Raw genomic sequence first — 26,344 nt, 5'->3', positions numbered from 1 at the left:
GTACTTATGTGACACTCCTTGTAAGATTAATTTGCATAGCTAAGTCTGTTAAAGTTAGCTACTATGCAAGATGCACTCTCACTACATCCAGGGGCCTCATTGTATAGTTCTGGGAAAGCAGACACTTTTTTTTTATTCTTGTCTTACTAATTCTGTGGCTGAGAATTTTCACCATTATGCCAGACAGTGATCTTTACCAGAACCTTTTTTTTTAAATTGTCCAATATCCCCCACATACTTTTTATACTCCATGCATAATTCCAAATTAGTCTCTAAAATTTAGCTTGGGGGGGGGGGAGGGTAAACTCTTAAAGCAGAAGTGTTTCTGAAACAGAGAAATCAATGACCTATTACCTTAAAAAGACATTTTCTCACATGTCCACACTGGATGGAAAGTTTTACATGATATTACTAGTATTCATTATTCCCCTTCAACATTTCTTTCAAATTCATTCATTAGCCTGTGTGTACTATCTTATCATTATGTCTGCTGGACTAGACTCATGATACAAATGCATTGGGCAGAGCTCATCCTACCTTGCCAGGAAAATTCCTCCCTGGGGAAAAAATAAGCCATGCTAATAGAAAGTTCAGCAGAGGGGGAAAAAAAAGTTATGTACATATTTGGGGATGACTAGGAATGTTTGAAAAGACTTCAGAAGAAGCATTCTACATGAAAGGTATAATGAAACAATTCACTGTTCTTTGTCTAGACTTGATTATTAGAATTTCAGTAATGATTACTTTTTTCAGGGGACCTTCCTATTGGGCTGTTCTTTGTTGTTGTAGCAGATTGCCTTGTAAATGAAAATTTCCTCTCCTTTTTGCCTCAAGTAGTATATGTAATATTCAATCTTCAGTGTTATAGATTTCCTTTAGTAACTACAAAGGCATTTTACTAGACCCTGAGGCTATGCAGTGAAACGCTTGAAAATACACGCAGCTCCTAGGCTCTGATCTGAGTACCTTTTGGCCAATTTCTGGTAATTACATTTTCCCTAAATCATCAAGATAGTCTCAGTTCTTTTCTTTTTCTTCTTTTTTTTTTAACAAAAATATTTATTTATTTTCCCTTTTGTTGCCATTGTTGTTTTATTGCTGTAGTTATTATTATTGTTGTTATTGATATTGTTGTAGCTGGATCAATTCTTTTCTTGTACATTACTGTAGAGAAGGAAAATCTTGGATTGAACTGTGATAGCAGTCTTCAAATGTTTTGGAGGATAGACATAAGATTGAGCTTTCTCTGTGTACTAATACATAGCACAATTAGGAGGAAAACTTGAAAGTCAGAAGACAATAGGTCAGATTTTATTTTTATTTATTTATTTATTTTTTACGACTTCCATCACCAAAGGTCTGTGTCTCTCTCCATCCCTACCCCCAGAGATAACTGCTGTAGTTCTCCAACCGATATTAGATATAGGTTGAGAATTTTTTCCCACATATTTATGTTCAATTCTCTGTATTCTACATGAGTGAAACCATTCTATAGTTATCCTTCCTTTACCCCCTTGCTTGCTTCACTGAGCATAATCTTCTCTAGTTCCATCCACTTTATCCCAAAGGACAAAATATCTTTTTTTTTTTTTTTTTTTTTGCTGAATAATACTTTGTGGAGTATATGTCCCATAACTTTTTTTATACAATCATCTGTCGAAGGCATTTTGGTTGTTTCCAGTTTTTTTTGCTATTGTGAAGAAAGCCTCTATGTACAGGGGATTTTCAAAAAATATTTATTTATTTATTTTTACCAGAGCACTGCTTAGCACTGGTGGTGCAGGGGACTGAACCTGGGAATTTGGAGCCTCGGGAATGAGAGTCTCTTTGCATAACCATTATGCTGTCTACTCCCTCTGGTTTTCTAACTATCAGAGATGCTTGGCAGTGGAACAAGTTGCCATTTGAAATAGTAAGGTCCCCCTCACTGGATAAACTTTCCAGAGCCAAGGGTCTATGTAAGGATATGCCTTTCCCCGATTACCACCAGGCAAAAAGTGCTTCTGGTCTGTCACCAGTAGCAGAGATGTTTGCTTTATAGTAACTGAGATGAGTAGTAACTGTCTGGAGACAGAGAGCAAATGCACAGCAATTTATTAAGACACAGCCTAGTGCAACAGACAGTCATTTCATTGATTTTCAGTGACACCTTTGCTGCAAGGGTTTGAGTGGAAGGAATTGCTTGTGTTGCTAGAGCACACACCACCTCCGATTTTTAAGCAGTTCCACGCTTCCACCAGAAAAGCCATCTGCCCAACAGAAGAAGGAGATGTTCGCGCCATTCCCTGTATGCTGGCAGCACTTTTCTGGTTATGAGTCAATCCAGGTATTATGGTGCCAGGTAGTGGCAGTTCTGTGTACCTGTCAGGCACAGTTCACACACCATGTCAGAACTGATGTCTTGGGCGCCCAGCAAGGTTTGTGTATGTCATTGGCTAGTCCTAGCTGTCTGACTCGAAGGGTCTTCACATGAGGATAAATCTGTAAAGGTTCTCTCTCTCTCGGCCCCGCCCAGATCTAGATTCCTGTGGTTGATATTACATGTCATACTTAGGGACCCAAGAAACCAAATTGCTTGGGGCTGAGCTGCTCATGAATTGAGTGTCTGCGGTGACCATAGATACAAAGATGACTACGGAGGCCCTTTTCCCTCCAGGTGTTTGTAGCCAGGGCAGTCCTGCAGTTTGAGGTATTCCATAGTTACTCTGTGGAAAGACAGGGACTCAAGGTCTTGGACCAGTATAGATCAGCCTGAAGAAAATGATCCCTCATCCTCCTTTGGCTAAGATAGAGCCAGAGTCTTAGTTGTAACGTAGAACTTGAGGTTGGAGCCTTGTGATACAACAGTGTCCTGACCCCTTAGAAGGTGGCCTTTGGCCCTAGAGTGCCTACAGCCATTTCAGCAGGAAGAATTGTGCCCCTCGTCCCAGAGATTCTCACCATCCTGTACCCTGTACCCACCTGCACCCTCTGCCCTATACACATTAGCAGCTCGGCCCTTCCCTTGGCCCTGGGTGTTCAACCCACACAACCCTTTGTCTCTTCACAGACTCTTTGGTGGGAAACCTACCAAGCAAGTGCCCATCACCACAACTGAAAACATGAAAAACTCAGTGGTCATCTCCAATCCTCATGCAACCCTGACCCAGCAAGGTAACTTAGAGTCCCCCTCAGGCAGCGGCGTTCTGAGCAGTGGCAGCAGCAGCCCTCTCTACAGCAAGAATGTGGACATCAACCAGTCTCCTCTAGCCTCCAGTCCCAGCTCAGCCCACTCGGGCCCCTCCAACAGCCTGACCTGGGGCACCAATGCCAGCAGCTCCTCCGCAGTTAGCAAGGACGGCCTGGGCTTCCAGTCCGTCAGCAGTCTCCACACCAGCTGTGAGTCCATTGACATCTCCCTCAGCAGTGGAGGGGGACTGAGTCACAATTCCTCCACTGGCCTGCTCAGCTCCTCTAAGGATGACGCCTTGACACCCTTTGTCAGAACCAACAGTGTGAAGACCACACTGTCAGAAAGGTTGGTGCTGTGCCTTTGGCTGCCTTCATCTCTCAGAAAGACACCCTCCCAGGAGCCACAAGGCTGCCTTAGGAACCCTGAATGTTCATTCACCTTTGCCTAGGAGATGTCTTTCTAGTCACAGCCATCTCAGTGGGGAAGCCAGTGGGGGGGGGGTGAAATGAAGCTCAGCTCCTCCGCTTCCTGTTCTCTTTGTTCACTGTGGCTGTTCTCAGTGCTTGGATTTGCTACAGGTCTGCTGGGGACAGATTTAGTGCTTCCATTGGAAAGGACATTCTGCCTTTGAACCCTTCCATTCTGTCCTGCTGGCTCACTGATGGCTTCTGTCTCCTCCCTTATGGTGGTGCAGGCAGTGTAAGCCAGCTGCAGCCACACTGTGTGTGGTTGGTATCTGTGGGCAGCAGGGTGGATATGGGGTTCGTGGTGGCAAACCCTCCTACTAAAGAGCTGCAGGCCACAAGGAGCGGATGTCAGGAAAACCACCGTCCTCATCCTCAGCACTGCTTTCCACACACTGTCTGGTTTCTCCACGGAGGGAGGAAAGTCAGGGTCAGCTCTGAGACTAAGAATAATGTTCTGATCAGTGTATATAACCACGCCTCTCCTTTCTTCCAATCTAATGTTCCTTCTCTTGTTTTTCTACCTGCCTGGACTTTTAGCCCTCTCTCTTCCCCTGCCGCTAGCCCTAAGTTCTGCAGAAGTACTCTGCCCAGGAAACAGGACAGGTAATGACATTGTAGGCTGGGGACCCTACTCTAGGCTCTTCTGACCATCCTTATCAAGCCCCATGTTTTGTGTGAGGCTGTTGGCCTGAGGCTTCCGCTTGTGCTTGTGGCTCTGGTGTATTCTGTGAACCTCCCGCACCCCCCACTCCCCAAGCCCTGGCATGCAACTGAGGATCTGTTCTGTAGTGCACTAAGCCCCCTAGAGGTGGGGTCAGCCTGGCCCCTCCCTCCCCAGCTTGGGATAGAACCTCAGACTTTGCCATTGGAGCCGGGGCAGCAGAATCTCTCACTTGCATCTCAGTCTTCCCGTGGCATGCCCCCTCATCCCACCCCCAAGTGCAGAGGTCTACCACCCACCACGCAGCTTGGCCCTCACCTCTGCCTCCCCCTTTCCCCAGACCCCCACGCAGCTGGCTCGGCTCCCTCTCAAAGCCCTTTGCTGCAGTCTGGCTCGTCGTGTCTTGCAGGCTGTTGTGTTCTGTGTGCCCATTTCCTCTGATGAGAGTGAAAAAGAAAATGTGGAGTGTTGAGATTTTACAAACTGAGGAGGTTTATTTGCCCCCGGCTGCCCTATGGTGGGTGGGCCTCAGAGACTCAGAGTTGCATCTTGACCTTAAATTTGTGGGAGAGCCATAGCTTGGCCAAACACAACAAACAGATGTTTCATGCTCCAGAAAGAAAGAAAGAAAGAAAGAGAGAGAGAGAGAGAGAGAGAGAAAGAAAGAAAGGGAGAGAGAGAAAGAGAGAGAGAGAGAGAGAAGGAAGGAAGGAAGGAAGGAAAGAAGGAAGGGAAGGAAGAAAGAAAGGAAAAAGAGCTAAAACTCTCTTCGCCCCATCAACAGCAAAAACTTACAATAGTGTTCCTTAGACTCACAGCCCGAGCCTGCCTTGCTCTCTGGAAGTCTGGATGCCTTGATTTTGTCAGCCTTTACTACTTTCAAGTTGTAACATGCTCCAACTCCGGAGCCCGGGGCTCAGCTCCTAGCTACACCCCACAAGGGCCGCAGAAGCTGAGAGGGCCCTGGAATTCACTTGTTACACATGAATTCCAAATATGCAGACTGCTGGCCTCTTGAAACCCTCCAGCAAGTCCCTTCTCTAACTCAAAGTCTCAGGCAGTGGCCTTTGGGGGTGGGCCTGAGTGAAGGGTATCTGAAGGTGGCATCTGTGTCCCCAAGAAGCAGCAGTAGTGGTGTGCAGCTGGGCAATGGGGTGGCAGAAGGCACGGGCTCTGCTTCAAGGTGAGGCCGCCCTTGAGCTTTGCTCTGAGTTGTGGACAAGACAGAACTATTGGGGTCGGGTGGCTCAAGCCTCCTGGTGGCTGGGACTAAGCACACCCTGGCATCAGCACGGGCCAAGGATCCGGCTTCCCGTGGCTGTGTTGCATGTGCGGCTGGGTGAGGGAGCACTCCCTGGTGACGTGAGTCTGTCTCGGGGCCCTTTGGCCCCTCACTTTTCACACTGCTTGTTTTCCCTGTGCTTCTCTGAAGTTCTCATTTTATTTTGTTTTGTTTTGTTTTGTCTGTTTTAACTTTCCTACAGTGACCCGCACCTTGATAGGAACACTTTGCCTAAGAAAGGACTCAGGTATCTGTGTTTCCTCCCTGCATCCATGCCATCCGGTGTAGCTTTGGGCTTGGCTTTGTGACTCTTTTGTGGCTGGCAGGGGTCCAGGCTGCGCGGGGGTCCCTGCTTTGGCCACCACAGCAGGACCCTTTGGACGATGGCTCCTCTCACTCACGCTCTTTCTCATCTCTCCATCTGTTGGCTGACTTGCTTGAGCAGAGGCTGCACTTTTTCAGGCTTCATGTGGTTAAAGCAGCTCATGCAACCCCCTCACCTCCCTGCTGGGCGAGCCCAGAGAGCATACACCGCTGCTCCTGGGACCAGTGGGTCTCATCGCTGAGCACTCCACCATGGCTATGCTGTTCACAGCTGTCGTCCAGGAGAAAGGATGTGACTTGTAGCATGCTGATTGGGTAGCCAGGATGAGGGCAAAGGAAGAGAGAAACATTCTCCCCCACTCCTAATCCCCCATTTGTGTCTAAATAACCTAAAAACCTTTTGATGAGTTTCCATGGCCCAGTAAGACATGGGTATGGGCTGATTGGGGTTGATAAGACAGGAAAGAGTGTCAGGAAAGAGCATCCTTTCACTCCTGTAGGTGCCACTAGGACTCACTGCACGTCCAGTCCTGGTGTCAAACAAGATGCTACAAGTCACCCTTGCTCACATCACCTCCTTCACTTTGCCAACCAGATGAACTTCATGTCTGTGCTGTCGGAAGCCGCTGCCGTTATTTCTCCTGCTCTGTAAACACCTTGTTCTTTGTAGCATCAGCTTCACCCTGCACTAAGCATTAGTACTTTCAAAACATGGAATGGAATGTTCGTTGCCATCATGTGTCTGTGTAGTTAATGTCCTGCAGTTCTCAAGGTTGAGAGCATATTGAATGGTAAAACGAGGTGGGTGTTAATGTTTCCCTTCCAGTGGGCACACCTAGTAAAACCAGGTGTAGAGAATAAAGCCACTGAAGGGCCCCCCAGCAGACAGCCCAGATGCTGGAGGAAGTTCGCTTCTGTGGCCTTAAAGGAGGGATCGTCTAGGCCTGCCATATTTCTGTTTCCCATTGTGCCTGGAGAGCTGCTTCAGGCATCATCCGAGAGGCACTTAGATGATGGCCACTCATAATGGGAGTTTGACTTGGTTGCCAAAGTCATCAAACAGGACATTTGATGTGCTGTTGGTCCAAGAAGCAGCTAACCTCTCTAAATATTAACATTCCAACATGCTGTTATATCTTTGGAGTCAATCTAGCCTAACAAAATCATAATATTCTGACTTTTAAAAATTGGTTTTTTAAAAATTCAGAACAGGGTTAGGTGGTGGGCTATCTTCAAACTACCAAGTAACTTAGAAAGTTACATATCCATCAACTGTAATAAAAACATTAGGAAAGGGATATTTTTATGTTCCCTCTCTTAGATGCTGACTCTTCTGTTCTAGTCCCTTCCCTCCACACACACTCATACCCAGCACCACTGCTGTAACCCCTCTTTAAAGTTGAAAATTCTCTGTATTGAATACTCAGTCATTTCCCCTCAACCCCCAATCCCTCATCGTATCTGGTTTTAAGTTCAGGGGAACTCTGACTACATGGCCACCTTGGAAATTCCAGATACTGCCTGTGGGCTTCGTGTAAAGAGACTTTTAACTCAAAGCATGTAACCAGGCCCTCACCATCCCTGACTAAAATGGGAACAAAAGTATTTACATCATCAGGTGGGCGTGAAGCTTCAGCAGCTGCAGCAAGTAATCACAGAACTCCCAGAGCCCTTCCCCTGTGCATAGCTCCCATGACTTGAGGTTTCTTTTGGGGAAATCTGTTTATGCTAAACTGTAGCAGTGAACATAGGAATGCTTCCCCTTACACATCTGGCTTTTGCTAGCCTGATTCTGATTGGTGCCCACTTCCTGTGTGTTGGAATATGGATGCCATGCGCTATCTAATGAAAATTTACTGAAAGCTGCAAAAGCAACATGTCTTGTTGCTTCTGTGCTGTCAAGAAGGGGGCTTTGATATGACACTGTCATGAACCAACATGTTACTGATATAGCCCATGACAGCTCTTTCTCCCTTTATGTTGTTCCCTCTAAACTGGAAGGAATTACAATTTCCCCCAAAGGCAGCCACATAGTAAGGGGGGGGGGGGGTTTGAGAAATATCGTTACTTTTAGGCTATGTAGTGATCTAGTTTTTTTGTTTGCATCATTTTTGCTTATATACTTTACACATTTCGTCAGCTACACCGCCACCATGTTCGTTTTCATGGATGGTGTTCATAGTTCACCCCAGCTTGATTTCCGTCTGTCCAGGTATACTCCCACCTCACAGCTGCGCACACAAGAAGATGCAAAAGAATGGCTCCGGTCCCACTCCGCAGGAGGCCTTCAGGACACTGCTGCCAATTCCCCCTTTTCCTCTGGTTCAAGTGTAACTTCTCCTTCGGGAACAAGATTCAACTTTTCCCAGCTTGGTGAGTACCTCCTTAGCAGTGCCTGTGCTGTTCAGTAGCACGGGTCAGGCACTAATCTTATATTCTGAAAGAGACACATGGTCATAGCCTGTGACCCAGCTAATAGTACTTCCTCACCACCTGATCAACCATCAGCATGTAGCTTGAATACAGAAGACTTATTTGAAAAAAGAAACAGAGAGTGTTTTGGAGGGCTTGGATGGTAGCTTACTCAGAGAATGTACACACTATTATAAGCAAGGACCTGGGTTTAAGCCCCTGGCCCCTACCTGCAGGGGTGGAGCAGTGCTGCAGGTATCTCTCCCTCTTTAACTTTCACTCCCTCTCTCTCTCTCTCTCTCTGTCTCTCACCCTCTATCAGAAAAGAAACTGTCTTGGTACTCTGGTCAATGTTTTCACATAGTAGTGAGGCGTGAGTAGAATTTTAACAAAGAAAAAGAGAGAGAAGAATTTTTAAAAATATTTATTTATTCCCTTTTATTGCCCTTGCTTTTTTATTGTTGTAATTACTATTGTTGTTGTTATTGATGTCATTGTTAGATAGGACAGAGAGAAATGGAGAGAGGAGGGGAAGACAGAGAGGGGGAGAGACCTGCAGACCTGCTTCACTGCCTGTGAAGCAACTCCCCTTTAGGTGGGGAGCCAGGGGCTTGAACCAGGATCCTTACACTGGTCCTTGTGCTTTGCACCACGTGCCCTAAAACCACTGCACTACCTCCCGACTCCCGAGAAAGAAGAATTTTAACAAAGAACCAGCCTTCTTGAGAGTCATGCGTTCTCTTTCTAAGGCCTCTGAGAAAATGGGTTTTATAACCTAACTAGTTTATATTTGGTCATCCTCATTGCTTCATGAAGCAGGAAATAAAAATTAGGTTTTTGATTAAGTATTCTTAGGAATGCCTCCTGCTAACATAATGGGCAAGGAAGAAAGTTTATAAGGAGTTATTTTTTTTGGATGGACAAAGACACCCACAGACTCTAACATGGAGTAATCTCCAACTTTTATATGAAACTGTGAGAAAACTGAAGATACTAGACAGCAGGCTTTATCCACAGTGTGAGGAAGGAGAGCACAGTCCTGACTAGAGCTGCAGAGGGAGGCTGGGTGACGGTGACTGTGTGAGTGCTCAAAAGCTAGTCGAGGGGCCGCTTTTGGCTCATCTCACTCTTTAAAGAGGCAGCAAAATCTAAATGGTGAGTAGTAAACAAGAAATTTTAAGGATTGCTGTGAGTTATAATCAGGTGAGACTCGACTATTGAGTTTTTTTTTCTTTCTCCCTCTCATTTTAACTTTATTTATTTACTCATTTATTCTTTTTTTATTTCTTTATTGGGGAATTAATTTTTTACATTCAACAGTAAATACAATAGTTTGTACGTGCATAACATTTTCCAATTTTCCATATAACAATACAACCCCAACTAGGTCCTCTGTCATCCTTTTTGGACCTGGATTCTCCCTCACACCCACCCCAGAGTCTTTTACTTTGGTGTAATACACCAATTCCAGTTCAGGTTCTACTTGTGTTTTCTCTTCTGATCTTGTTTTTCAACTTCTGCCTGAGGGTGAGATCATCCCATATTCATTCTTCTGTTTCTGACTTATTTCACTTAACATGAATTTTTCAAGGTCCATCCAAGATCGACTGAAAATGGTGAAGTCACCATTTTTCATAGCTGAGTAGTATTCCATTGTGTACATATACCATAACTTGTTCAACTGCTCATCTGTTGTTGGACACCTGGGTTGCTTCCAGGTTTTGACTATTGCTGTTAAGAACATATGTGTACACAGATGTTTTTGGATGGGTCAACTATTTAGTTTTCTCTCTCTCTCTTTCTCTTTTTTTTTTTTGCCACCAAGATTTTAGCTTGGACTTGGTGCCTGCAGGAAACTCTACCATACCCAGTGGCTATTTTGTTTTTGTTTTCCTTTCCTTCCTTCTTTCTTTTCTTTTGATAAAGACAGCATAAAATAGAGAGGAATAGAATAAGAGAAATAGCTGCAGTGCTGCTTCACCACTCATGATGCTTCACCCCTGCAGGTGGGCACCTGAGGCCTGAACTTGCGTCCTTGTGCATGGTAATGTGTATGCTCTACTGGGTACGCCATAACATGGACCCTTGGCATTTCATTTTCAATTAACCAAGTGTGTGTTGTGACAACAGCCTACATGACTGAAATGAACAGAACTTTAATAAGAAAGCCAGCTTTGGCCAAGGTGAATGTGCTTCTCTCACTTGCCTTGCAGCGTTTTAGGCGCCACTATTAAGTGTCCCGCATCTGAGGCAATGAGACCTGTGTGTGTATTGTTCTCTTCCAGCCATGATCCTTTGAGACAAGAGTCTCTTGTCATGCACAAATGCTTCCCATCTGATCAAAAGCCTGGTTGGACTATTTTAGGTTTTTGGCTTTAGAGAAAATTGTTCCAGATGAGCCCAGGGAGTAATTAGCTCATGCCTGGAAGGTGACACTGGCTTGTCTGAACGTGCCAAGTTGGAAAGCTGAGGCCCAGAGCCTTGCTTTGGAACTGACCCACCTCCCCTCCCTTATTTTTAGCTCTCAATGTGTGACTACCTTTTAGAAAATAGACAAAGGATAGAAGTTGACAGGAACAGATGTCGCTGATAATAAACAGCCTTCTCTTCGTCCCCTTCTGAGATCTGAACAGAGACATGAGCTTCCAACCTTTGATTCCATCCCTTTCATTCCAGCAAGCCCCACCACTGTCACCCAGATGAGCTTGTCCAACCCGACCATGCTGAGGACCCACAGCCTCTCCAATGCGGATGGGCAATATGACCCCTACACAGACAGCCGCTTCCGGAATAGCTCCATGTCTCTGGATGAAAAGAGCAGAACCATGAGCCGCTCAGGCTCTTTCCGGGATGGGTTTGAAGAAGGTAAGCAGAGACCTGTCGTCTGCTGGTGTGTGTGGTGTGACAAATGGTCCTCTGTGTCCAGTTGGCTTTGTTGACCCAAGAACCCACCTGGATACCTTCTGCAGCTCTCCTTCTCAGCCTGGATCTCAAGTCTGTGGGGCTGTAGGTTAACCCACCTGGATACCTTCTGCAGCTCTCCTTCTCGGCCTGGATCTCAAGTCTGTGGGGCTGTAGGTTAACCTCTCGGAACGTGAGGGGAGGAGGCTGCTGAAAGGAGCTCTGGTGCATCTTACAAGTGGCTGAGTTCTGTGTAGGCGGCTCTCCTTGGCCTTTGCCCCCAGGGCGTCTTGTGTGCGTCCACTTGAACTTTAGTTTCCAACTCCCCATCTTCACAGGGCCAGCTGTAAGGAAGTCCACTTCCCTGCCCTGGTGCATCCAGGTAGCTTTGGTAGGAGTGCTAGCAGCTGTGCCTTTCTGTCCTCTAGAACCTTCTCCTTTTCTCGAGGTCTGTACTCAGTTGTTCCCTTTTCCTTCTTTGCTTGTTAGTCAACTGTTTTGATCAGACTTTTATATATTGCTCATTTGAATCTGAATTCTGAGAGAAAGAAAACATCTTAGGCAACTTTGCTCCCAACTTCCTGACTCCATTCTTTTCTTTCCCTTTATTCCTTCGCTCAAAGTGTGAGTGAAGGTAGCACATAATCAAAAGTGGGTAGTTTCTTTTGAGTGTCTGTGGAATCACTGTCCTTAGAACAAATGGAGCCCATGCCCTGAATTATGCCTCTCTTGCCAGTGTCCCTGCTGTAGAGGGACAACACCCTTAATACCCCAGCCCTTGTTTTTTTTTTTTCTAATGATGGAACTGATAGCACATCAGAGCCAGTGTTCATTGACTAATGGTTGGTTTATATTCCTGCCCTACCACTCCTACGTGTATGTTCTTGAGCAAATTACTTTTCTTTGACTTTACTCTTCACAAGTAGAATCCTAATAATAATAATAGTGCCCAGCTCACAGAAATATACAGACTAAATGAGATAATAGTAATCAACCCAGTAAAGTTCTCGCAGGTCACAGCCTGTAGATTCAGCCTCAGCACAGGTGCCCTGGCCACCAGAAGTCCCCAACCACAGGGCCTAGCACAAAAAGTAGTAGTAACAGTAGTAATAGTGGCGGGAATGTTGACTCTGCTGTGAAGGGGTGGGTAGTTTCTCTGGAGTGTCTGTGGAATCACTCCTTAGAGCAAACTGAGCCCATGTCCCGAGTTATGCCTCTCTTGCTAGTGACGGGACAGAACAGGAAAGTGCGTCAAAGGTGCTGCCCACTGCTCCTGCTCCCTACCCCAGTGATTTGGGAAATCACGCCCAGCAGTGCCCAGGAAGGATAGACCAAAGGGGTGTCTACTTAGGAACTTCCACCACAAGTGAAGAGGGAGAGAAATGCAAGATGTTTTGATGCTCCTGCCCTGCGTTCCTTTCAATCAGAGTTTTAAAGATGGAGTTTGCAGTGCAGTGGCCTCCTGGTTCATCTTCCTAAGAACTTCATTCTCTCAGCCCTGATTTATGTGTCGTTTGCATCCAGGCAGCAGCTTCAAGTCTATAAATCCATATATGGGAACCTGCTGGGACAGAGGACTCAGGAGGGGAGGAGCTTGGGTTACTGAGAGTATTTGGCTGGATTTAAGTGGTAAAAGTCAGTGCTACAGCTACTCAGCAGTAATGACCCTAAGGTGAAGGATAGTTTGTCCTGAACATCTGTGGAGTCAGAGTGCTGACCAAGCATGACCACAGAGCATTTCCTGGCCCTCCCGACAGTCTCACACACAGCACGTCTCCTGTGCCGTGCTCATCTTCTCCGCCACGTATGTACCTGAGTGAGCTCCAGTCAGTACTGAAACTTGTCCCAACAAGCACACGTTGCCTCATAGAGGTCCAGAACCATCACTACATTGCTGTCAGGCAGCTTTTATTTATTCCATCTGGAATCAAGTTGTCAGGCAGCTCAACTGTGGAATATCTGGGATGTCAAAGTGACATTGATTAAAAGTGCTTGTCCACCAGCAGTGTCTAGACTTTTGTGAACCTAATGATTCATGGTGACAGAGAACTACAGCACAGAGGTAGAAATCAAGCTGGGGGAGGAAGGTATAGGAACTGCCGTTGATGTGCTCTGAACTCATAGCTTTTTTATTGGGGATTTGGCATCTGATTCTGTTTCTGTCAAAGCTGTTCAATTACACAAACAGAGGAAAGCTTGTGCAATTAGGTATTTTTTAATTCCAGTGGGTAAAGACTGCTGCCTACCTGTCCCCTGCCCCCTTTGAATTTGTAAGCTCCCTGCCTTGCAGCAACAGTTGGGAAAAAATTCACATCTCACATTTGGACCAAACAGAACCTCCTTGTAAGAATTGCTTAAGGCTGGGGAGATAACCCACAATAGACTTGCACACCTGAGGCTCAGAGGTCCCAGACTGCAACCACCATAAGTAGTGTTCATATCTAAAGTAAAGTAATAAAAAAATCGATTAGCTTTCTTACTTACTGAAAACAGGATAGAGATTCAGCACAATTACCTGTGTGAGAGTTTGGTGGAACTTAATTTGCACTTTTCCATTTTGAAGGAAGCAAGAGTCATAAATAAGTAGATTTGGTACAGACATGGCCCAGGTGCAGCCTTGCAAAGTTATTTCAGGCAAATTTATTTCTATCAAATGCATTATGAAATATCAGAGTTTACTTTAATAGCATACATTTAGGGTGGTGCAGAAGGCATTTTTAGAATGGATGTCTTTGGGGAAGAAAAGAATCTAGTGATTTTAACAAGCTTTTCTAAGAGTCGGTGCATTTTATGTCAGTCCATGTGGACTCCAGAAGCAAGGCAGCCTATTAATAAAGAAGCACTGGATTGCACTTGTATTGCTAGCTAGAGTTATGACTGTTAACTCAAATCTTGGCACCACCATCATGTGCTCTGTGACTTTGAATAAGGGACTTGACCCTGTTCAGACTATTTCCTGTTCATGAAAATGTGAAAAATTACTGTACCTGCTTCAAGGGATTGCAGTGAAGATTAGGTGAGCTAAGTCCTGGAGAGCAGTGAGTAAAATCACTTTGAAAAGGGCTTATCATAAGCACTCAGTCAGTGACAGCTATTGTTCTAATTGCCATGCCTTACTTTATCCTTTTCCCCAAGAGCCATTCCATCCCTGGTTTGTTTATGACACAGTGTGAGGCAGAAAGAAGAAGCTACCTGACAACTTTCTGCAGCCAAGACTAGGTCTTAAACCCTTAATTCTCAGCCCTCAATCTCCATACTCAACCCTATCTTGACATTTGGCTTGCCTTGGTCACAGCTGGGCCTCCTTCCTTGTCTCGGGTGGGTTGTGGTCCTTCATCACTGTATCTTGTCTTTGGACTTGCTTCCTGTGTTGGTTGAGAGGATAATCTGTCAGCCATCAGAACTGGGAAATGGCTCAGCAGGTAAATTGAGTGCTTAACTATGTGTGAAGCCCTGAGTTCAATCCCCAGCACCACATATAGCTCCAGGGAACTCCACAGATAATGGAGCAGTCATCTGGTATCTCTATTCCCCCACCCCACCCCAATATAAAATAAAATAAAGTAAAATAAAATAAAAACCTGCATCTCATTTCCACTGGCTTCTCCTACAAGACCCGCTGGTAGAGTGAGAATGAGAAAGTGAAGGCTAGATTCACACTGCAGATCCTGTTCATGAAGTGCTGTGTGACCTTAGACAGATCACTTAACCTCTCTGGGTTTCAGAGTGCTCAGTGGCCAAATGACCCAGATATTCTCTGTGGCTCCCTGTACCTTCTGCCTCTGAAGGCACAGGGAGGAAAATGCTTGGTCTGCTTTTGCTTCTTTGGCTTTGTAACTCTCATGCATTTTGTTGTCCATAAGTATCTAAGACACACAACCCAGATACTGACTAGACTTAATTCACTTGAAGGAGGGCCAACTACAACAGTTCTGGAAAGTCACATTCAGCTTGAGGTCAGCTCTGGAAGTCAAAGACACCTTCTTTGGCCCGCAGTCTTGTTTTTGCTATTCACCGAGCAAGAGGAGTTAATCACACAGAAAACTAATCACCTCCACCCAAAAACTACCAGATGTATGCATCTACAAAAGAGAAATTTAAGAGAGAAAAGCTTTTATTTTATTTCCCAGCAGCCCCATGCAAACCTCTGGCATGGACATCAGTGAGACAGGGTGATTGAAGGGTGGTCCATGTCGCATTCAACTTTTCCCTCCTCAGTACTGCCTAGATCATAGGACTGAAGTTTAGACTGGAGGATTAAGACACTAAGTTGGGGTATGAAAGGACTTTCCTAGTCCACGGACACACTGATACTGCCGATCATTGTTGGCTGTTAACATCTTTTTTTAAAAAAAATTTTTTTTTAATTTGTTGAATAGAAACAGTCAGAAATTGAGAGGGGGAGGGGAGATAGAGAGATAGAGAGACACCTGCAGACCTACTTCAACACTCAAGGCTTTCCTCCTGCAGGTGGGACTGGGGGCTTGAACCCGGGTCCTTGCACATTGTAATATGTGTGCTCAACCAGGTGCATCACTGGCTCCACTGTTAATATCTTAAACTGATTTCTGTGGGGCATGGATTAGAAGAATCATGGCTAGAAGAATGGAGGAAAGAATCCAGAATTCTGGACACTGCTCAGGAAAGTGGCTGATTGCTGGGGCAGTGACAGCTACAGAGCAGCAAGCTCTTGCTGACAGCAGAGAGAGCTGTCAAGGAGCGACACGGGCCCAGGCAAGGAGGAAACCATCAGGGAAAGGGAGAAAGACTCTGTGGAGAAGGCACTGAGCCAGTCCAGGAGATTTGGACAGGGAGAAAAAAGCATCTTGTTCCCAAAAAGAGAAGTCAATTTAGTCCTAGACAAAAAAAATCCATGTTTAGATGACATTGTGTCCTTTGGGATAAAGTGGGTGGATTGGAGAAGATGATGTTTAGTGAAGCAAGTAAGAAAGTGAAGGACAACTATAGGATGGTTTCATTCATATGTGGAATAAGAGAATTGAGTATATTAATGTGAAATTAAAAAAAAGTCAACCTATTTCCAAGACTGAGAGAGAACTATAGTGCTTATCTTTGGGAGTGGGGAAGGGGACACAGACCTTTGATGATAGGGGTGGTGAGAAAAAAAAAAGCAGTGTTTTAAAATCACATGAAAAGAAATAGTAAACTAACCATTGACTTTGAGGGCAGGAGAGAGGACTGAAAGCATATGGGAATGATTCTAAATCTAAGATTATTAGCCCACAATAAAAGAAAGAGGATTCTACTAGCTTGATAAAAAAAAAAAAAATCAAAGGAAGACTCTGTATGTCAGGATTCCCTTTCCAAATTATCCAATACTCGATGCTGACCTAACATCAAATCAGGAGAGTCTGGGTCAGGGGAGACGAAGTTGTTCTGAGCCCTGTAGTATCCTTAAAATCCCCCCCCCCACACACACACACACACACTCCTTTTTTTGTTCCATAGCATCTAGTTTGCAATTTACCTTGTTTTGTTTTAACAGTTCATGGATCTTCACTCTCCTTGGTCTCCAGCACGTCATCAATCTATTCTACAGTAAGTACAAGCCAACACTATGTCACTATGAGCGGGGAACGTGGAATTCCCTTTATCATTGTGTCTCAGGAATAAAACATAAGCATTTCTCCCAGATAAAGTATTTCCATTGTAGAGGGACCAGGTAGAGAAAATGAGCTGAAAGTCACAAATGGCTGTGGGTGATGACATACCAAGCAGTAAGTCAGTAACTGGCTTCTTTGTCAAAGGAGAATGTTACTGGGAATGATTACCGGGCAGACCTGAGAAACCTTGGCCACCTGCTGAAAAGAAAAGCCTCAGGTTCTTCAGCTGGAAAATGGAAGTCAGAACAGTGTCTACCTTATGGAACTGTCGTGAGGAACAAATGTTAGAGATGTCCCGTTTCACTACAGTGCTAATTCCTGGAGAACAAGGACTTTTCTGTTCTTATTCCCAGTGCCTAGAATAGGGTCACATGTAGTAAATATTCTAAAAATGGATTTGAAAATGCATATGACGTGTAGTGCACAAAGCAAACAAGCATCACTGCTAAGAGGTCTGCTGAGCCCAAACCAAGTACACTACCAGATTTGTTCAGCGATGCTTATTATTCATATGATTGTTTTATATACTATCATTTGGGGTGTCAGGAAAGTCATGATGGATTTTTCTGTTTTCCTAAGCAACAATGCATCATGAGTTTTTGAGCAACCCAATATGTGTTTGGCTCTTAACTTTAACTTGGGATTTCCTACAGGAAATATCATTGCTGCTAATTGGTAACTGGGCATTGCTTAGCCTTTAATTCCATGAAAAACACATGTTTTAGTGATTCTGTTCTTGCTAATGCCAGGCTTCTGGGCTGTATAGCTGAACAAACTATACATAGACCTTTGTAAGCAAAGGCCATTTAAGAATCAGACTGTATGTTTCTTTGTTTAATGGAAAGTAAGAAAATGCAAACAGAAAAAAAGGTCAAAGAGACTAGCACTTCTTTCTTTGGCCTAAAGTGAGGAAGCAGACATCAGTGATTTCAGACAGTCTGATTTGAAGGCCCTAGAAACATGTTCTTCTTTTCCAATCACCCTTCCTCTCTCCAACTTCAAAAATGCTTCTTTCCTCAGTTCATTAACTTGTCTAAAATTTTATCAGGGTCCTGGCTTCCACTTTGTATATAAATAACCTTCAGGAAGAGTTACTGAGAACGTTATCTACTTTAAAAATGTAGAGATAGCCTTTCAGCTGTCAACCAGTGATTAAGCTAAACTCTTCTTTTTAAAAAAAAATATTTATTTATTTATTATTGACTAGAGACAGAGAAAAGTTGAGAGAAGAGAGGGAGATGGAGAGAGACAGAGAGACATCTGCAGCCCTGCTGCACCAGTCATGAAGTTTTCTTTCCGCAGGTGGGGACTAGGGCCTTGATCCTGGGTCCCTGAGCTATAGTGTGTGCACTTAACCAGGTGTGCCACCTCCTGGCCTCACTAAATTCTTTCCAGAAGGAAACTCTAGGCTGTGGGTACTGGGGATGGCACTTGCAAATCTACTTTTTCAGCAACATTTACCAGCATGACGTAACTCCAGGCTCTAGGCTGAACTCAGGGATATGGTTTAGTTGGAGAGAGGAGCTTGCTGCTGAAGATAGAGCACCCCAGGACACCGACAGACAGGGAACAACAGTGCCACAGGCTTGGTGTGAGACAGTCAGGGAAGACATCCCAGCATTCAAGCCCTGTGTTTCCCTAGTGGTGTCCCAGAAGCTCTTGTCAAAAAGAAGACATGGGCCCTTCTCCAAAGTGAAAAATGGAAGGCTCACCTGTGCCATCCAGCTTTGGAGGGAAAGAGCACAAACTTCTCTACCTGGGTGAATTCACATGCAATTCCCAGCCACAGCCCCTTCAAGTTTTTGTAGGCTCTTTCAGTAGCTCTTGTTCTGGGTGCATAAGCATAGTGTGTCTATCTGAAATGTGAAACTGTCCTGGAGTTGACATGTATTTGCAAATTACCAAAGACTATAACAATTTAAAAATTCCACATTTATCTGAATAACCAGAGACTAAGGTCTTAGTTTTGCTCCTCACAACATGACTGGAAAAATCTTTACCTCAGGGCATCTCACAGTTTTGTTTTTGGGGTCAGGGAGTTACAAAAGGTGATCTTTGAGGTCCGTATAGCCCCTGACATTCCACCATTCCGAGTTAACCATTGACTGTCCTATAATATGCCTCCTCTGACTATAGAGGTCATTTGTGTAGACTTTGAAGAAAATAGTCTAGTATTCAAATAGTTCCAGGCTAGAGTCAACTGCTAATTCTAAGGAAAGCTCTACATCTGGCAAGGCTTCATTATATCCAAGCACTAATGTGGCCCCTTATCTATTATTAGCCCCTTTGTGGTGATAAAATTCTTCAGTGAATGCTGAGAAGCTTTTTTCAATAAGTTCTTCTTTGTTTAAAAAGAGCTCTTGGTGGTTTTTGAAGCTGCCACCCTCTAAGACCAAAGAACTTTTTAGTAGATGAGTATTTAATAGCCTCTTAGTGAGGGAGCATCAGATTTTCACAGAAATCTCTATAATTCTTGGATATTCAAGAATGTTCATTCTGGCTGAAATTTGCCCACAGTCTCCATTACAAAGACAAGGCAAGCATGAGACTAAACAACTGCCATGGAAAGGACACTGCCCGCCTTTGATGTAGAGAAACCCAGGCGGCCTCATCTGGCATCACACCTGGTTTCTGAGTTTCTTACTCACCAGCAGTTGAATTGCCAAGGGAATGCCTGAACTGAGGGAGGCCTGGAGCTCCACTGAGAATCCCCAGAGGAGCGGAACAGCGGCAGCAGCCAGGGCCAGAGATACAAAGTACATGATCTCTCAGGGCTGGTGTTGAGAACAGAGGCTTAGCCCCAGAGACTGGTGGGCATGGTGACATGGGGAAAGGCAAGCCAGGCTTATTGTTAGAGGGGTTTCAAAGTAGGTTAGATGTTTATGGGTGGCTTAGCCGGCAGACAGGCCTCTCACACGTTAGCTGTGACAGTCTTGCCGTTAACTTTTCTCTTTTGGATCAGACTCAGTCAGGGGCTTTATTTCTGGAAAGCTTCCATGAGACTGTAACTATAGTACATGACCAATGGTAACTTACTTAACCCCTCTGCACCTCGGTTTCCTCACCTACAAAAACAGAAGTCCAGGGGCCAGGCAGTGGTGCGCCTGGTCAAACACACATGTTACAGTATGCAAGGACCCAGGTTTGAGCCCCCAGTCCCCACCTGCAGGGGAAAAGCTTTGTCCAAAGCTTTTGCAGGTGTCCCTCTGTCTCTCTCCCTCTCTGTTTCCCCCTTCCCTCTCGATTTCTCACTGTCTCTAGCCTATCAATAAAGATAATACAAAAAAAAAACAAAAACAGAATAGAAATCCATGTTGTTGGTACCTACGCAGAGGGTTGCTATGAGGATGAAATGTGTAATGAATAGAAAGTGTCTGAACAGTCAGTGACACAAGGCATGCTTTTTAATAAACACATGTTATTATTGCCAGAATGTGAGTGCCTAAGGTCAGAGACTTGGCCACGTTCACAGCTGCATTCATGTTCTTAAAACAGTGTCTACCAAATAACAGAAAGTTAGTAAATATCTGATAGGTTGTGGTGATGATAAATGAGTGGAAGCATGAACAAAGAGGGAGGGATGAACATTATTCTAGGAAGGGTGACCAGTCTTTTCCTGAGGGCATCGCTGAGATGAGGAGATTGTCCAGTTTTTGGAGTTAGGTAAGCAAGCTCCCTAACCTCTCTGAGCCTCAGAAGGATACAAACAAGCTTACTTTACAAAGTCAGTACAAATATGAAATAATTTGACCCCAGTGTACCTAAGTTTTAGTAGCTGTTTTTAGAAACCAGGCTGTAGGGAAGGAGGCTGGAGGTGGGATCTGGAGTGCGAGCGGGAGTGCGAGCGGGGCAGTCAGTGGGTTAAGGTAGAGAAAACAGAAAGCAGCTGCCCTCTGCCCCAGCTGCCAAGTTGCCTCTAAGTTCTGACAGGGTAGAAAAGTAGACAAGAGCAGATGCTGTTTTGTTTGTTTGTTTGTTTGTTTGAATGATAGTAAAATCATTAGTAAATCATCAGTGCAGTTGGATTAAGACACTGCTTGAGGAAGCAAGGCCAAAACAAGAGTCTTACTAATTTTCATTCAAAGTGATACTTTGGCCTGGGGAAGTGCTCCTGCTGGGGTGGAGCAGACCAAAAGGAGCATGCCAACATTTCCAAGAATGTAGGAGGGGCTGGGGTCTTTTATGACCCTTGTGGGAACCTGAAGACACAGAGAAAGCTTCCCTCTCCAGTAGGTTCCCCCAATTCACATGGGCTCCCCCAGGGGAGGAGTTACTCCATTAGTTCCTGACTGTTAGCTGTGTCACCATAGGCAGGAAGGCCACATGGAAGGCCTCACTCTCTCGGGTCACAGGTAACTAGGGAGCTAGAGGGTGGGCCAACAGGAAAGTGAAGGCAGCATTCATTCTCACAACACAGGGCTGGGGGGGGGGGGGGGGGAGTCACAGCCCAGCTGACAGGTTCTAGCATCCCACACTTTAAGGACCTGCTCCTACAGCAGTACCCTAAGAAAGTGACAGGGGGCTAACCTGTCACTCAGAGAGAATTGTCAGACAGTACAGTGTGAAATCAGATTAACAAGGAGCATGGCAAACGCTAGAAGAAGAAGAACAAGGAGCATTTTCTGTAGATAATGTATATCCCCAGTATTCATAACTAGAAAAATCTCTTCAACGGCATGTCCTTTTTACTGGATAGAGCTGAAGCTCTTCTGTGACTCATCCCCTTGTCCCCCCCACCTCTTCCTGCACCTCTCCATCAGTCAGTTCACAGGGAGCAGGGAGCACTTTGAAGCCCAAATGGTCATAATGTTCTGACTCTGTGATTTCTTGAAATAAGAAGCTTCTTGCATTTGACCTTTCTGATTGGACAGATTAATGAAATCAATTCATCCAAACAAATATTGTAGAGAAAAAACTAGTCACCAGCCCTATTCTATCCAAACGTGGTCCTCCAGGTCGGGTGACATTGTTCTTTGTCCTGCAACCTGCTTAATTGCCCTTCTGTTCTCTTCACAGCCAGAAGAAAAATGCCAGTCAGAGGTAAGCAATTGTCACTGAGTGGACTTCCTCTCTCACTGTCCTTGACACTATTTCTAGCTTAATCTGGGCGTGGACTCTCAATACACCTAACTGTCCTTTATCATTTTTAGATTCGCAAACTAAGGCGTGAGCTCGATGCCTCCCAGGAGAAGGTCTCAGCTCTGACCACCCAGCTGACGGCAAATGTGAGTCCAGATACAGGGCCACAGGTCCAAACACCATGGGAACAGTGCAGCGCCACCAAAAGGATTCAGGCTCTTGTGCACCGTGGCTGTGATGTCAACTCTAACTCTTATTGGCTCTGCTTTGAGTAAATTCTGTAACCTCTGAACTCCTGGGGAATGACTCTTGCTAACTCACAGGGTTGTCATGCAATCAGTATCTGATCATATAGTCAGTGCTCAGGAAATGCTGTCTCCCTTCCTCTTTCTGAAAATGGTCTTCTTGATGGGAAATAGAGGATCTAAGCCTCTGCAGTAAGTCGCCAGCTGCACCGTAATTATAGCAGACAGGACAATGTGTTCAGGAAACACTGCTGACCAGCATTCAGCCCGGGAGCTGTTCATGTGCCAGCTATGCCCTGGGCACTGTGGAGTCAATGGCAAAGCAAGCACAGTCACTGTCCTCTCAGTATTGCATCACAGACTCAGCAGAGCAACAAAACAACTTTGCTGTGGGAATGTATAGAAGCAGCACCTAACTCCTTAGTGAGCTTGGGAGAGGTCAGAAGGCTTCCCAGGAGGTGTCATCTGATCAGTACTCTGTAGAGAAGGACAGCATTCTGGCCAAGAGACTCATCTGTGCAGAAGCCTATGGTAAAGAGCTTAGCATGCTTGGAAACTCTACGTATCTTAGTGTAACTAGACTCTGTGGCTTGAATGCGGCAGAGAGATAGGAGTGGAAGAGAGAAGGAAGCAGGAAGGAAGGGAGGTCAGAGGAATTCCAGGGTCAGGTCACAGGGCAGATGTCCTCCCTCAGGAGGAGAGTGCCGGTTTCCCACTGAAGGTAGTGAAGCCATCTGTAAGGTTCAGGTGGGGGGTAAGGTGAAGTTAGCTTAGAAAACATTCTCATTGTGAGGTGGTGGTTGTGGGCATCCTAGGATCAGAGCAGTGGCAGGGCTGCTACCCATCACCCAGGTCAGTAAGAGAACCCTGTGATGAGATGGTGAGGGCTGATGCTCCATAGGTAGAGCATGAGGTGTGCAAAGTGCTGAGATGTCTCTGAAGCAAAACTTCCTATACAACCCCCTGAGATCACAGCTCTATGCGTGAGAGACATGCAGAAGGCATGTTGACTGCTAACCCAATTTACTTTCTGTGAAAGTGACTTCAAAAGCTTGTCTTCCGGGAGTCGGGCTGTAGCGCAGCGGGTTAAGCGCAGGTGGCGCAAAGCACAAGGACCGGCATAAGGATCCCGGTTCGAACCCCGGCTCCCCACCTGCAGGGGAGTCGCTTCACAGGCGGTGAAGCAGGTCTGCAGGTGTCTATCTTTCTCTCCTCCTCTCTGTCTTCCCCTCCTCTCTCCATTTCTCTCTGTCCTATCCAACAACGACAACAACAACAATAACTACAACAATAAAAAAAACAACAAGGGCAACAAAAGGGAATAAATAAAATAAAATAAAATAAAATAAAATAAAATAAAATAAAATAAAAAGGTTGTCTTCCTCGGGGTAGAAAGCAAAATCAGTACTCTGAGTTAATCACTTGCAGCTTTTGCCCAGGTAGTTCTTGGCTAGGGTCTACTTGAGGAAGCCCTGTCTCTGTAGTCTGCATAGGAAGCCCCTAGTGCAGAGCTTGGCCTCCACTGTAAGCTCAGTACCTGATAACCACCCTCACAGCCACTTACTACTGAGCTCTCACATGTCTGGAAACCTTTTAATACCCTACACTAGACCACTACATGTTTTATGATTCTTTATTTTCTCACCTCTTCTGCCATAGGTAACACTATCAGAAACACTGTCAGCAATAGACGTTCAGGGGGCTGGGTGGTGGTGCAGTGGGTTAAACGCACGTGGCACAAAGCTCAAGGACCAGAGTAAGGATCCTGGTTCGAGCCCCCGGCTCCCCACCTGCAAGGAGGTCACTTCACAAGCAGTGAAGCAGGTCTGCAGGTGTCTGTCTTTCTCTCCCTCCCCCTCTCTGTCTCACCCTCCTCTTTCAATTTCTCTCTGTCCTATCCAACAATACTAATAACAACAATAAACAACAAGGACAACAAAAAGGAAAAACGGCCTCCAGGAGCAGTAGATTTGTAGTGCAGACACCAAAAAAAAAAAAAGAAAAAAAAGAAAAAATTAGTCTGACTTTTGCACTTTAGATTTAATTCATAAAAATAACAAAGGGCAGTGGTCAAAGCATCGGACTCTCAAGCATGAGGTCCTGAGTTCAATCCCTGGCAGCACATGTACCAGAATGATGTCTAGTTCTCTCTCTCTTCTCCTATGTTTCTCACTAACAAATAAATAAAATCTTTAAAAAAAAAATAACAAAGGGATTCCTCCATGGGCAGCATTCAGGTGGGCAGTTAAATATGTACATTCAGACACAGAAGCCACCCCAGTGAACTCATCTCCAGTTCTAGTCCAGCCACCGCCCAGTGATTTGAAGCCACTCTTCTGATTAAGAATGACAGCTATTCAAGTGAACTTGCAAAAGAAAAAAAAAAAGAAACAAAAAACATGTAACCAAACTGTCTCTTAGACTTTGTGACAATTGTGGTTGTTTGAGGGGTAGGGGAAACAGGACATTGGTGTTGGGTATGAAGAATTAACACACATGTATGTGGGTCTGAAATTATACTGAAATCTTATGATTTTTTTTTATCTTTTTAAAGATTTTTATTAGTAATTTAATATTGGTTTACAAAATTATGGCATGACGGGTGTAATTCTGTACTGTTCCCACCACTGGAGTGCTGTGTCTCCGTTCCTTCCATTGGAAACTGCATTAGTTCTCCAAGGTCACAGATAGCAGTTGACTTTTTTCTTTTTTTATTTGTTTTCCCTTTTGTTGCTCTTGTTTGTTTATTGTTGTAGTTATTATTGTTGTTGTTATTGATGTCGTCGTTGTTAGGATAGAGAGAAATGTAGAGAAGAGGGGAAGACAGAGAGGGGGAGAGAAAGATAGACGCCTGCAGACCTGCTTCACCACCTGTGAATCGACTTCCCTGCAGGTGGGGAGCCAGGGGCTCGAACCAGGATCCTTACACCTGTCCTTGCACTTCACACCACGTGCACTTAGCCCGCTGCGCTGCCGCCCGACTCCCCTTCTCTTTCTTTATAAGTTACACCTATACCTGTTGCTACTTCTGAGTGTCTTTCCTTTTTCCCTCTTCTCTCTCCAGGTCTTGATGGAATTAGAGTTCAGAGCCCTCTGGTCATCTTCCCCTAACATTTCTTCCCCTCTGAGAGTATGGGCCAAAATTCTTTATGGGGTGCAGAAGGTGGGAGTTCTAGCTTCTGTAATTGCTTCTCCGCTGGACATGGATGTTGGCAGGTGGATCCATACCCCCAGCCTGTTTCTATCTTTCCCTAGTGGGGTAGGACCCTGGGGAGGTGAGGTTCCAGGACACATTGGTGAGATCTTCCCTGGGAGGTAAAGATGGTATCACAGTAGCATCTGCAACTTGGTGGCTGAAAGGCAGTAAGACATAAAGCAGGAAAAAATGTTTAATAAACAGGAAGTAGGAATAGAGCAGATGAGAATAGGGGTTTTCTGGTGAATAAATGTAGGAAGTCTATTAAGGTGTGTTTGTAGGGGCCCATGACTTAAGTAATTTTTGTTTCAGCTTGGTAGCTAATATGCAGGTGCTCTAAAAATACTGCCTGGGAAGATGGTGTCAGAGTTGAGAATAGGGCTGGAAAGCTGGGTCAGAGCAGAGACTAGCTCCCAAACTCAAAGAAAGTATGTAAATACAATGAACTGTTTACCCCATTAATCTGACCCAGGGCCCATATCTATTCACATTTAACACAGGAGCTTATACAACCTCTGGGCCCCTGCCAGTCTGAGCTCACAGCTCATGGTCACAACTGGGAACATTCTGGGCTGCACTCATTTCAGTCTTCCTCGAGAGTAAGATGACTCAGCCCCCCTTCAGAGAGTGGGGCAGACCCTACCCTTGCTGTTTTATAGTGAGGGCAGAAATCTTGTAATTTTGTAAACAACTGTCAAATCATTAGTGATAAAAGCTACAACTATTAAATGCAACTCCATATTAATCAAAGACTAGTGATTAATTTACATATCAATCACTTAAATTAATTCCTCCAAGAACCCTTCAAAGAGCTGAACATTGGGCCTTTTGGGACCCTACTCTCAGTTCCAGAAGAATCAAAGCAAGGCCTTCCATTATTAATGTTACTCCATTATTATCACTACTCCAAGTGTGACTTGCTCCTCACAAAAGCCACTGACACCACTGTTGTTTTAAAATAAATATTTATTCTCACCACAC

At 44.9% G+C, this 26,344-nt stretch overlaps 1 protein-coding gene across 16 annotated transcripts in view; it reads left to right on the top strand.

The window, feature by feature from the left end:
• The window catches only part of NAV2 (neuron navigator 2), a 762,517-nt gene that overhangs the window by 693,789 nt on the left and 42,384 nt on the right, over nt 1-26,344 (top strand). For 13 of the 16 annotated variants that reach the window (XR_009545656.1, XM_060177031.1, XM_060177025.1 and 10 more), the window contains 8 exons: nt 3,050-3,517; nt 4,177-4,242; nt 5,785-5,829; nt 8,119-8,279; nt 10,995-11,183; nt 16,726-16,778; nt 21,860-21,883; nt 21,994-22,068. Coding sequence is in view for 15 of the 16 variants with exons in the window: in XM_060177031.1 (XP_060033014.1) it covers nt 3,050-3,517; nt 4,177-4,242; nt 5,785-5,829; nt 8,119-8,279; nt 10,995-11,183; nt 16,726-16,778; nt 21,860-21,883; nt 21,994-22,068 (1,081 nt within the window). In the remaining variant the exon portion in view is untranslated. The remainder of the gene's footprint in view (nt 1-3,049; nt 3,518-4,176; nt 4,243-5,784; nt 5,830-8,118; nt 8,280-10,994; nt 11,184-16,725; nt 16,779-21,859; nt 21,884-21,993; nt 22,069-26,344) is intronic. The other 3 variants (XM_060177026.1, XM_060177029.1, XM_060177035.1) reach the window with 3 other exon arrangements.

The sequence above is a fragment of the Erinaceus europaeus genome, chromosome 17 (assembly GCF_950295315.1).
Source record: "Erinaceus europaeus chromosome 17, mEriEur2.1, whole genome shotgun sequence".
NCBI classification, from domain to species: domain Eukaryota; kingdom Metazoa; phylum Chordata; class Mammalia; order Eulipotyphla; family Erinaceidae; genus Erinaceus; species Erinaceus europaeus.
Note: the sequence above shows the minus strand (reverse complement) of the source record. Positions and strands in the feature narration are given on the sequence as shown.